Genomic DNA, 13,293 nt, shown 5'->3' with positions numbered 1-13,293 from the left:
TAAATTGCCCTTTTCTCTTCCAGGCAATCATATTCTAACAGAGGAGTGAGTTCTTTGAGATTTAACATGTGGGTTCTAAGCTTTGTTTTCTTACAACCATAATCTCCATTCCAATGACAATGCCTGAAATTTGGTGGCTTTTGGCTTCCTGCCATTCTTAGGTAGGAAGTACTCCCAAATTAAGGCCCAAAGAGACTTCGTCAAATAAAGAAAATATGTTCAAAACCATGTTCCTTGAAAAATTTTTTTTGAGAGAAAAGGAGTAGATCTTGATTCTGTCTAGATTGCCTTGCTTGCCCGCTGTGTTCTAGGTTCTCAGAAAAAAAAAATACATTAAAATTATGTTAATATTCTAGCCAGCACAATACAGTCTTTTCCTTTTCTAAATGTCTAACATTGTTTATGAAGTGAAGAGCAAGTTGCTCTCTTAAGTTTGTACCAAAAAAAACCATTAAGGTATTTAGTATTTAGGACTTACTGGAAAGCCAAAGAACAGAAACATTGGTTGCAAATACTTTTCTTGGGTTTGGGTTTTCCAAGAGGCTGCACATCTCTAGAACTTGTTATCTTTAATCCATATGGAGGAGGGGCGTCAAACTCGGGGGACAGATCCAGCCTGCGGGATGCTTAGATCAGGCCCATGGAAACAGCAAAGGACTGGCCTGCAGGGCTGTGAGCTCCATTTTCATTGGCAGATGGTTGCTGGAGGTCATCGTAGCCAAAAATGGAGCTCAGAAGCCCATTTCCACAGCCAGAGCTCTTGGGCCAACACAGATGCCCCCAACACGAATGATGTTGAGCTGATCATGCCCACCCCAGCCCTCCAAGGTCAAACACAACCCTGATGTGTCCCTCCATGAAATAGAGTTTGACACAGAGGTGGTATTCAGCAGGTTCTGACCAGTTCTGGAGAACCGGTAGCAGAAATTTTGAGTAGTTCGGAGAACTGGAAAATACTACCTCTGACTGTAGATTTTACAAGCCGTGCCCACAGAATCGGTAGTAAAAACTTTTGAATCCCACCACTGGTTTAACACCCCTGAGCAAGTGGATGTGAGGATTAGCAGTGATATTCAGTGCAAAGTAGAAAAGAGTCAAAGCTATTGAGCCTGCTATATCAGCTTTCTCATTCCAAAGTTTCAAATATTGGGACAGAAAAGTTTGAAACATATATAGGCAGTCCTCGACCTACAACCGCAATTGAGCTCAAAATTTCTATGACTAAGTGAGTTATGCCCCATTTTACGACCTGTCTTGCCACAGTCGCTAAGTGAATCATTACCATTGTTAATGACACATTTGTTAAAAGTAAATCTGGTTTCCCCATTGACGTTGCTTATCAGAAGGTTGCAAAAGGGGATCACATGACCCCAGGACACTGCAACCCTCGTAAATATGAGTCAGTTCACGTGATCTGTAATGGTCATAAGTGTGAACAATGGTCATAAGTCACTTTCTTCAGTGCTGTTGCAACTTGGAACAGTCACTAAATGAGCTGTTTTAAGTCGAGGACTCCCTGAATAATAAATATATATTGTACTATGAATACTATATTAATTTTATATGCTGCTCAGCATCTTTGTGATTTGGGCAGCAAAGCCCAATAAATAAACCAAGAAATAAAATTGGCAACGGTGATTTCAGCTTCCGTGGTCAAATACTGGGGACTGCTGAGGTCCACAGGCCCACCATTTCCTTCAACATTTCCAGTGCTGATGCAAGAATTGTCACTATTGCATTGTGAATATCTCTGGTGTGGTTTATATATTTAGTTGCTCCACTTGGGGTCAGAAGATTTCTATTTGAAGAAAAGGTCTATAGCATCACTACTTTGTTCAGCCTTATATAGCCAGCAGATAGAGCTCTGTGTCTATAAAATTATTCTCATGCTAGGTGGAGATGAAAGAAAGCTCATATCAGTCCGAGCAAATGAATTAGCGTAGCTTAGAAGTTATGATAACAGAGTATTCCAATGCCTGTTTAAAGATTATTGTGTTGACTGCTCTCGCCCTCTCCTCATTATTCTAGTGTCATAATATTGTTACACTCTCAGCATGACTTCTGATTAGCCAAGATTAGTTTGTATACTATGAAAATATTAAATTGTTCATGAAACTCCAGAAGGTTATAACTATCAACAGTAGTGATAAAAATGCATAGCTTAATTCAATGGAAGATGAAGTAGTAATAGTAGCAGTAACAGAAATAGCTTTGAAAGAAATATTTAGAAATCAACATTTTGATCAGTCTCATAGTCCCATAGTGTTCCTGTGTCATCAAAGGAAATAAGTTCTCAGTTTTTATTGAAATGAATTATACTGTAGAATATAATCTTGATATTTTGTTCCTTTCAGGCTGCTAAATTCCTACATTAGGAATGCTACACAATCGAAACTACTCTTTAATTGTGAAACTCAATTCTTAATGTGCTCCAACATAGCCATCTTGAATATGCACAATGAATTGTTAAGTAGTATATGGTTTTTCAAATCATTGCATGCTACTGTAGAGAAAATTCAGAGCCTTTTTCCTCATTTTTTTTGAAACTTAAGAATTATGCTAATACAGGTGGTCCTCGACTTGCTACTACAATTGAACCCAAAATTTCTGTTGTCATTAATCAACTCATTAATTAAGTGAACTTTGCCCCATTTTATGACCATTTTCACCACAGTTGTTAAGTGAATCATTGCAGTTGATAAGTTACTGACATGGTTGTTAAGTGAATCTGGCTTCCCCATTGACTTTGCTTGTCAGGAGATCACAAAAGGGGATCCCAGAATCTCAGGACATTGCAACTGTCATAAATAGGAATCAGTTGCCAAGGGTCTGAATATTGATCTCCTGATCATGGAGATGCTGCAATTTTCATAAATGTGAAAAATGGTCATAAGTCACTTTTTTCAGTGCCATTGTAACTTTGAATAGTCACTAAATTATTCAACTAAACTGTTGTAAGTTGAGAACCATCTGCACTCTGTCAACTAGGAAAAGAGAGAGTGTCATCTATTTTTAAGACAACACAAAAGAGTTAATTCTTGTTAGCTTTTTGGATATCTTCAAGGAAATGTTTTTGATACACCCAATATTGTATTGAGCAATAGGGTTGGGAGTTTAACCAAACAGAATGGCACACAGATTGGTTTTTAATGAGCAATAGTTCTGATTTTTATTAGGGCTGCTAGAATTCTAGTAATGGTGCTAATTCATTGCGTGTTTATGTCTTATTTCTAGTGATTGCCTAACAAACCCTGAATAAAAGTTTTTTAGAAGTGCTTTGGCATTGTCTTCTTCCTAAGGCTGAGAAAGAATCACTTGCCCAAACTCACTCAGCTGGATTGTATGCCTAAGGGCAAGACTTACAGTCTCATGGTTTTTAGTCTGGTGCTTTAATCATTAGAACAAGCTGGCTTTGTTTATTAATCACTGCTTTATTAAAATTATATGTTAATTTATTGTCTCACATTCTTTTACATCACGTTCTGTTCAAATATTGTGGGTTTTAACAAAGAACTTGGTTTATTGTGCTATTCTTGTATTTTAGGATTTATTGAAGGCATGTAAGCATTTTTTTATATTAAGAAATCTTCATTACATGTGTTTGCACAGGGAAGTAGCACCTTCTTTGGGTATAATAAATGATATTTTTATATTTGAAGAATTAAGGGACAATTACAGAGAAAGACTTTTTGTTCAAAATCTTGAAGAACTTTTGGAGTTTTGAGTATCTAAATCAGGGGTCTGTACTTTGAACTTTTGGACTTTTGTTTATCTAAATTAGGGGTCTTAAACTCATGTTGTCATGGTGTCATCACGTGGCGTATCGTCACTTTTTTCCCCTTCGCTAAATGGGCATGGGCATGGCCGGAGTATGATGCATCTGCCCCGCGGGCCATGAGTTTGACAGCTCTGATCTAAATGAAACAAATGGGAATAGGTACAATGACACTAAAAGATGCAAAAGAGAATAAGACAATTTGGTAGCATCTGAACCGTTTGAAGTTACAACCATGCTGAAAAAAGAGTTTTATGACTAATATCTATGGAGATTGTCACTTATCCAGGTCATAGTTGTCCCAAAGGTGCTTTTTCAAGAGGCAACTGGACTTTCTAATTTTTCTTTGAAGAGATGAAGAAGCTTCTTTGGTGAGAAGCAAAATGCCTTCATAGAGAAAGCAGAAAGTCCAGTTGCCTCCTGAAAAAGCACCTTGGGATTTTATGACCAATGTACGCATTATGAACTTTGCAACTTATGAACCTTAATCACAGAGCATTACAATTTGATATACATTATCCTGTACAGTTGGTACTGTTATCGTTATCATGTTGGAAGTACTGAGACCTTTCAGGTTGAAAAGATTAATCGGCGACATCACCACTGCCCAGTGGAAGCCTAGTTGGGGGCTCCTTTCATGTCCTCATTGGTACCTCAATCATATGTTTGCCATTGCAATTGATACCCATTTTTTTTCCCTTATTCCCCCCCCCTTTTTTTTTTGAAGAGCACAGAGATTGGAGAGGGAAGCATTACAAGACAGCAAGCAGGCATGCAATAGGAAATACAGATTGAAAGGAATATGCCCTAAACAGAAAGATTGCTTACACAAGTGGGGAGGAGGGAGGAGAAAAAATGTTATAGGCAATCTCTCCTACTAACCCATTCCTCTGTCCCTGCAGAGTGAACAGATTGGAGAGAAAGGGATTATAAAAGAGTAATCAGGCATGCAATGAGGAATTCACTGGCCTATTTGCATATGGCTGAAGCTGCGGGCGGATGGTGCTACTATATTCCTGATATGTTTTCCCTATTGTATGCCTGTAATCCCTTCCTTCAGTGAATTAATTTCCTTTTTGCTAATTATTCCAGGATCAGAGGGAGCATTCAAACAGCAGGAGAGTGATTAGGAGGGAAACCAGCTGAAGGTGTGAAACTGATTAGTCTAGCAGCTATTCCAGAGTCAGGATGATTATTCCAAAAAGTGTGGGATTGGAGAAAAGGAAAGTACGGTTGCAGTCACATGATTTCCCACTTAGAGACTGTTTTGCTTAATGACATGGTTACTGGTCACTACATGAAAACTACTTGTCCTTATCTGGAACAGTAGCACTTTGAGTAGTGATCTGTGAATTAACATGTACATAATCCATTCGGAGCATTCAGAAGTTAAGAATTGTTAGGTTGGAGACTCACCATCCTGTATAATACGTTATAAACTCCTTTAGTAGCTTTATGCTCCATAGTTAACAATTTAATTTAGACTTGGAAATTTATTAGAAAACAATAAAGATGTTTCAACACAAGGTAATGTAGGACCCCCCAGGAGAATTCACTATATCATCATCACTGTAAACCAGATTTCAAGATTATATTTTAAAAACTGCACTATGATAATGGAGCTCAATTGTCCTTGGCATTACTATTTTATAACACATTAAAACCAGGTCTCTCTCTTCCACATAAGAATGAATTTGATTTATCTCATACTGAAACGTTGCCACAGATGCTATATGGCTATCCAGTTTCAATATCAAAGATAGGAGGTTCTGGAACTGCAAAATTTGAATTTTGGGGAATTCAATTCCACAAAGAACAGAAATATTTCCTATTCTTGGGAGTCTAACTCCCAGAATTATTATTCTTTGAATCCACCTTTGGATGCTTCTCAATATGTAGTTCAATGTAACCTGGACACATGTAGGGGTACTACACAAATTTTTAGGAAAGGACAGTTGGTTTGTTAGTTTTCTAAAGGCAGTGTAGAATGTGAGCAATGAGAAGTGAGATTTGTCTGAGGATTTTGGTGCAAAGGGAACTCATACGTATGCAAAAACTCAGAAAAATGGGTAATGTGATATTCTTCCATTAGCATTGAATGCCCTGGTAGCATTCCAAAACTACAAATCAGTTGAAAGACAAAGAGGGTGGAAGAATGAAATACTATTGTAACTGGGTGCCTAAAGTAACATGGATGGAATTTATGCTTTATTTGATATCGAAAGCTCTTCATCTAAAAAGTTTTGATACTTAAATTTTGTATCTGAAATAAGACAATGTTGTTTAAAATCAAGATCAAGTTCTATACACAGTAGCATTTTAAGTTAGTCTGATGGAAACATATAAAATCAAAACGAAGTTCTATATACTATATATCCTATATAGTATAGTATATACACTATATATATAATATCTAGTATACTATATATATATATATATTTAACTTAAACCTGAAATAATGATTCATGCCTTTCTGCTGTTTGAGGGTATCAAAATGTTTTTGTCCTTGAATGTTTCAATGAAATTAAAAAACTGAATCATGAAATTAGAATCATTTCCTTTATAAAGTAGCATGTTAATATAAGTTTTTAAAATTTACACATCCCAATTATGTATTCATTCTGTAAAAGTGAATATGAACATAAAGTTAGAAAATTCTTCTTTGGTTATCAATTTTTACAAAGGTCATAACTTTTTTAACAATAGATAGTACAAAAATTAATTTACCTCATATAACTTTCATACATGTTATGTTTTTACAGTGAGAGAAAAACGGAAGAGCCTCTACATAAACCATGTAAGTAAAAAAAAATTACATAGCATGTCTAAAATATACAGTAATCCTGTTGATCTCCACACCTCCATCATATGTAGACTTTGAATAAAATGAACTAAATTATAGTTAAGTCTTCATATGCAAACAGAAGACAAAGCTTGTTCCTTCCAAAATGATTTGAAATTTAATGTTATCTCTTTCATTATATAATTAGTTTTTTTACATCATCAATGTTATATAAATCATGTATATAATTATTCAAATGACATACGAAACAATTACATAGATTAGGTCAGTTAAATAATATGGAGTTAAACACTTTACTTGTCAAAATATCAACCAAGAATTCAGTGTAGCATAATTTGTATGGTATTCGATGCCTGAAAAAGAGACATTAATGCATTCAAAATTCTGGGGCTAACAGACATAAGTTTGTTACAATGCTCTGTACATTTCAGATCACATTTTAAATACTTTCAAAAATTACATGGTTCTGTGTCTCTCCCTCCACCCCCCCTTCTGTATTTATGTCTGTGATTGTTGAATTCACTCTAATACTTAATTATTCTGTTACTGGTGGGGGGGTTGTATTTGTTTTGCCTGTTGATGATCAGACTATGAAGGAACAAATATAGGTCTATATCCAGTATAAGGATATTCAGGATCTGGATGTCCACAACTAAGCTACTTACACATTCCAAATGTCAATTAAAATCCCAACATGGTAACAAACTTATGTCAATCCCTAAGATCTTTCTATCAGAAGTATTGAGTTTCTTTGGTTTCTTGGATTGGCTTTGAGTCTGGCCTTCATTGCCATGGCAGTTAACCATTCCTGATCTTTTCCTAATATGGACTATTTGCATGTTTTTTGCAAAATAATCAGCTTGTGATGCCCCAAAATAATCTCAGAAAAACTGGATAGAAAAATTAATTTTGCTGATGCTATTGAACTTAGATAGTACACAACAGCTGGCCACAGCTGGTTCCTCCCTCCCTCCCTTCCTGCTTGATCAAGGTAATGAAATCTCGATATGTGGATCTTCTTGGGTTGGCTTCAGTAAAGCCTTCATTTCCATGGCAGCTAACCATTTATGATCCACTCCTAATATGGAAATGTTGCGTGTTGACTTCCAAAATAAGAGCTTGCATGATGCATCGTCCCCAAAACAATCTCAAGGAAACCGGATGGAGAGATTTGTTTTGCTGACACTGCAGACAGCAGCTGGACAAAGCTGGTCATGCTGCATGGTCAAGGTAACGATATCCTGAAGTTTGAATCTTCTTGAGATGGCCCTGAGTAAGTCCTTCATTGCCATGATGGCTAACCATTCTTAATCCTTCTTTTATGGAACTGTTGCATGTTGACCTTCCAAGTTAACTGTCAGGGTTCCAAGTAAAAGGCCCAACGCAATCAAAACTCAGAGGCCAAGGTGCTCCTCTAAATCCAAATTTATTAGACATGTCAAATTAGCACATCTGGTGAAAACCTGACTCTGAAGGTCCAGAGGTTTTCCCCACCCAAATTAAAAAGTAAAGGTCTTTCCCCTCCCCCCCAGTCCACACATCCATCACTTGATCCAACCAATCGCAGTCACAACTCCAATTGGTTTCAGTCTATGCCTCCCCCGCACCTGATAAGAACGTCCTTGTTCCTAGGAGAAAGAATTTTATTTTGGCTACAAGTCCCCAGTTATCCCTACTCCCCCTCTTCCATTTCCACAGCTGCAACCAGCCTTGCTATAGAAGCACTGAATGCTCCAAAATGGTTTCAGGTTTGACATTAATGGCTTGCGTCATCATCCCCAAACTATCTCAGGAAAATCAGATAGGAAGATTTGTTTTGCCAATACAATTGAATTTCAATAGCACATGACAGCTGGCCAACCGTCAGCATGCTCATAGTCAAGGTAATGAAATGTTGAATTTTGGATCTTCTTGAGTTGGCCCTGAGTAAGACCTTCATTGCCATGGCAGATAATCATTCTTTATCCTTTTCTAATATGGAGCTGTTGCATGTTGACCTTCCAAATTAATGGCTTGCATGATTCTCCCCAGAACAATCTCAAGAACATCGGATAGGGAGATTTGATTGCTGACACCATTGAACTTCAATAACACATAACAGCTGGCCAAAGTTGGTTGTGCCACGTGATCAAGGCAATACAATTCTGAGAGTTGGAGTCTGAAATAATTTGATTTTAAATAAGCATTGCATGGTTCTCCTTATATTATTTCCCTATAATTTCTCAGTTTGGGGGTCAGAATTGGGAGACGCAGGTTCAAGTCCAGCTTCAGCCCTGGAAAATAACTAGATGATTTGGGGGTCAACCACTCTCTTTCAGTAACTTCCCAGGTTGCAGTTCTTAGGAAAACTGCCAGGGGTGTGTGTTAAGTATGAGACTTTAGCCTGCTAGAAGAACGGCAGGATAGAAATCAAATCAAATTGCAGTCAATTTAAGACTTTAAGATCCATAATTTCTCATGAAAGTTTAAGCAAAATGTCCACAAGACATGATTCAAAATGAATGAGATGGGTCCACATACATGAAGAGAACCGGTATTATTTTTGGATTTTAGGGTTGTTATTTTTAAGCTTGTATTAAGGTTTACAGTGAAAATAATTTCAGCTGTAAATAACAAGAAAGTATCTATTCCTTTTTGGTTTCTACATGGTCAAAGGCCCACACGTGGCTTAAGAGCTCCAGGTGATGCATTTCTTTTAGCAGTCTGTTGTAGACAAAGCAAACTGGTTTTGCTGCTACAATTCCAATCCTGCTTTTTCTTGTTCTTTCAAATGCAACTTAACGCTTTTAAAAGAAAATGAGTTAAAGCATAACAGGTGCTCAAATTTTGGCACCATTTAGATGTATTGGGGGAAAAGTCCTATTGTGCAAGTGATGGAATACTGTCATTATTTTGTAAAATGTTCTATACAGGCCTTAATTTTACTTTAAGCCAGTGTTTCCTAAACTGTGTTAAAATATAAAGTTTGGGAGGAGAAACTACTCCTCTAAGGCGAATATAACATTCCTCCTGAAGACCACACGAAATAATTTCCCATTCCTTTGATTCCATTTCCCATATTTTGATTCATTCATAGCTGTAGGTCTTTTGGCAGTTTATTTTAACCATACTCTTTTCAAGTAACGTTCTCACATTTTTAAGCAAGATTTATGGAGATCAAAAGGAAGAGGTTACCAGCATTTTAACAGCTGAACTATTTCCCATGTGAAATGAATTTATCCTCTGATTCATTACACTGGAGACTTTGTTTTTTTCTAAGAGACTTCCTGAAATCCAGTCAGATGCAGTTTTTTTTTCCACTGAAAACAGAACAGCTTGCAGCTGGGTATCTATGGAGATTCTCAATCATCCAGGTCATGGTAGTCCCAAAGGTGCTTTTTCCAAAAGGCAACTGGATTTTCTTGGTTTTCTTTTTCCTTTGAAAACATTTTGCTTCTCATCCAAGACAACTGAAGAAGTTTTTTTTTTTTGAATGAGAAGGGAAAAACCCACAAGAAAATCCAGTTGCCTTTTGGAAAAAGTATCTTTGGGATTTGCAACTGGGTGAACAGAACAGAATAACAGAGTTGGAAGGCTTCTTGGAGGCCTTTTAGCCAACCCCCCTGATTAAACAGGAGAACCTGTACTGCTTCAGACAAATCGTTTCTGATCTCTTCTGAAAAACCTCCAGCGTTGAAGCACCCACAATTTCTGTCACTCCATTGATTAACTGTCAAGAAATTTCTCCTTAGTTCTAGGTTGATTCTGTCCTTGATTAAATTCCATTCATTGCTTCTACTCCTGCCTTCTGATGCTTTGGAGATTAGCTTGACTCTCTCTTCTTTGTGGCAGACCCTTAGATATTGGAAGACTGTTGTCATATCACCCCTAGTTCTTCTTTTCGTTAAACTAGACATACCCAATTCTTGCTGATAGATGGATGAATTATATACCACCGAGTCTGTATCAGCTTGCTACTGTTCTTCCTCTTGTTCTCTTTCCTACCATCCTTCCAAAGCTCAGAGTCTTTCTAGACAACTAGGTCTTTACATAATATGTCCTCAGGAAGGTGTACCCATAACCATCTTCTAAATCAATGGTGTCAAATTTGTGGCCTGCGGGCTGGATGCGTCACGTGCTGGCCATGCCCACACTTGGTTTAGCGAAGAGGGAAAAAGTTGCAATATGTCATGTGACGATGCCATGATGATGGGTGTTTGACATCCTGTTCTAAATCCTTATCAGTCAAGATCTGATCATTACAGAAAATTTAGGAAACTTATTGTGTTTTCTCTGTCCCATGAAATCTTATTTACAAGAACCAATGAAAAAACAGCTTTTGTTGGTTCCATAGATGTGGTTTTGGGATGATGTTAGATTAGAGTACTGTTCTTATAAACTTTGGGTTAGATTAATATTTCCATACTAAATTCAATGAAGTTAGCCATAATTTTTGGCAAGAACTGCAATTGAATGAGATTGGAATCCTATGCCTAGCTATCAGGAACAATATTATTCAACCCATAGAAGTCCACTATAGTTCTTCACATACTGGTGACTTTTTTCAGAGCCGCTGTAACTTTGAACAGTCACTAAATGAACTGTTGTAAATTGAAGACTACTTGTAGCAATATTCCAGATTTCTTTAACTCTTAACAATTTTTAGAAGAGGGAGAAAAGCAAGCTGAAGTTTGATGACGTTGCATAGTGTCTCATGAAATCAATTGAATAGCAAATCTACACCATCTTTCTCCAATCTCATGGCACCAGGTATGTTGTGCAAATTAAGCATGAGTCAGCAGTATGCTGCAGCTGCCAAAAGAGAAAGTTCTAAACATGAAATAAAAAGGAATTTATTGGACCTGAAAATTATTAATCCTATCTCTTAAGAGTCACTGGATGTTTCCAAGTAAATGCTGTACAGCAGCAGATTGCATGCTGTGGTTAAAGAATGCCTGCCTTAGGTAGGGTTGAAGTAAAACACCTTCCCTATGATTATGTGATTGGAAAAGTTTTACTATCTAAAAAAGAGTAATGGGCAGCATTTCATATAATGGTTAAGATGGCACATCTCAATAAAGTTGACTTAAGCATACCTTATTGGGTAAGTCATACTTGGTTAAATTGCACAACTTAGTAAGTCATTAATCCATAGTTTATAGACCACAATGACTCAGTATACACGCAACATGCTAAGCCTCAAATTACCCTAGTGTTGTGTGAACTTAAGTCATAATGTCCCTTATTGTTCCTATCTTTTATCATTATAATTTTAAGTAAGAAAGAGGGGAAGCCAAATTGTTCAGAATATTTCTATGCAATGACATCTTTTTCACCTTCTGAATGTAGGATATACAAAAATGAATACTGTTAAGTTAGCATCACGTTGATGGGAAAAAATTATGAAGGCTTCCTGTCTCCCTTTTTTTTTTAATCTGATGGCAGAAGCCTGTGTTACACTGTTAAAATAAAAGGCATTAATTCCAGATTCTCATCAGCTAAATGCAAGCATACGGTATATATTTTCTGTTTTATCTTCCATTAAGAATCCTCCATTATGTAAGAACGTACATCTTGTTTCTTTCATATGTAGGTGCTCCATCTAACTATTTCACTTTGAAGAATAGACTGATATATTGTGAATAATCTTTTCATCTGAACAAAAAGCAGAGAAAGTGTGACTACTGTGTAATTATCTCTGACTTTTGCCAGGCTATGTTGACTTGAATGTATCCAGGCATCTGCTAGAGACCTAGAGAAGCTATTTATTGCATTAATATCTTCTAGGAAGGAATGACGTTGGCATCACATTACTGGTACTGTGGTTTTTTGTATGCTTTTTTTTTTCCTAGCATCCTCCTGGTCAATTGAAAAGGAAATACAGTTCCTGTTCTACTATTTTTCTGGATGACAGTACAGTCAGTCAGCCCAACCTCAAGTATACAATTAAATGGTAGGTATGGAAGCATTCCATTGCTGAAAAAAAAAATCACACACACACACACTGTTTTGCATTGTTTCTGAATATTGTTTCCAGCAGTAACATTCTAGAAAATGGAACCTAATATGGATTGTTCTATATGAAATTATGACAATGCCAAATTAATGGTACTTCTGACAGTCCATTACAGCAGGGCCACAGCCATATAATCAAAATTCAGGTACTTGGCAGTCGACCTACATTTACAACCACATGGGCACTTCAACTTGTCTTCCTGCTTTCCCCACCCCCTCCTCTCTGACCTTTTGGCTACCCTAAACTCCATGACTTCTCTGTCTGCCTTGGACAAGGGATGGCATGGCTTCTGGAAGCTGACCAGCAGCTGCCTTGTGAAAGGCCAGAGACATTGTCAACAATGTGGAGGGAAGAAGATGGCGAAGGCCAGATGGGCTCCACATGACCACTTGGGTGGAGGGCAGCACAGTGCAGGGTGGCAGAAGTGATGAAATGCAGGCCCACCAAAAGGGCAGAGATGGTAATTAAATGGGAGAGTTGGGGCTGGGGCAAACCGAGCCAGGAATGGTTTGGATTGGGGTAGATCTTCACCTAATACCTGGGTGGGATTCATTTAAGGACCAAGGTGGGGATTGCCAGGAGCATCATCGCTTAGTGATATGGTCATATTGTATCATGCTTTGTAACCACATTGCTTAATAACTGAAATTCTGGTCCCAGTTAGCATTGTTAAGGATTACTTGTAAATGGTTGCAGAAACACTCTGGGGTATATCTACAG

At 37.4% G+C, this 13,293-nt stretch overlaps 1 protein-coding gene across 2 annotated transcripts in view; it reads left to right on the top strand.

Annotated features, from left to right (window-relative positions):
• CCNY (cyclin Y) overlaps window positions 1-13,293 on the top strand; it is a 100,629-nt gene that overhangs the window by 67,292 nt on the left and 20,044 nt on the right. For both annotated transcript variants that reach the window (XM_026709998.2, XM_087916346.1), the window contains exons 3-4: window positions 6,538-6,572; window positions 12,410-12,510. In XM_026709998.2, the coding sequence (XP_026565783.2) occupies window positions 6,538-6,572; window positions 12,410-12,510 (136 nt within the window). The remainder of the gene's footprint in view (window positions 1-6,537; window positions 6,573-12,409; window positions 12,511-13,293) is intronic.

The sequence above is a fragment of the Pseudonaja textilis genome, chromosome Z, assembly GCF_049901715.1.
Source record: "Pseudonaja textilis isolate UNSWEBS1 chromosome Z, rPseTex1.2, whole genome shotgun sequence".
NCBI lineage: Eukaryota > Metazoa > Chordata > Lepidosauria > Squamata > Elapidae > Pseudonaja > Pseudonaja textilis.
This window is presented reverse-complemented; position numbering and strand designations above follow the sequence as displayed.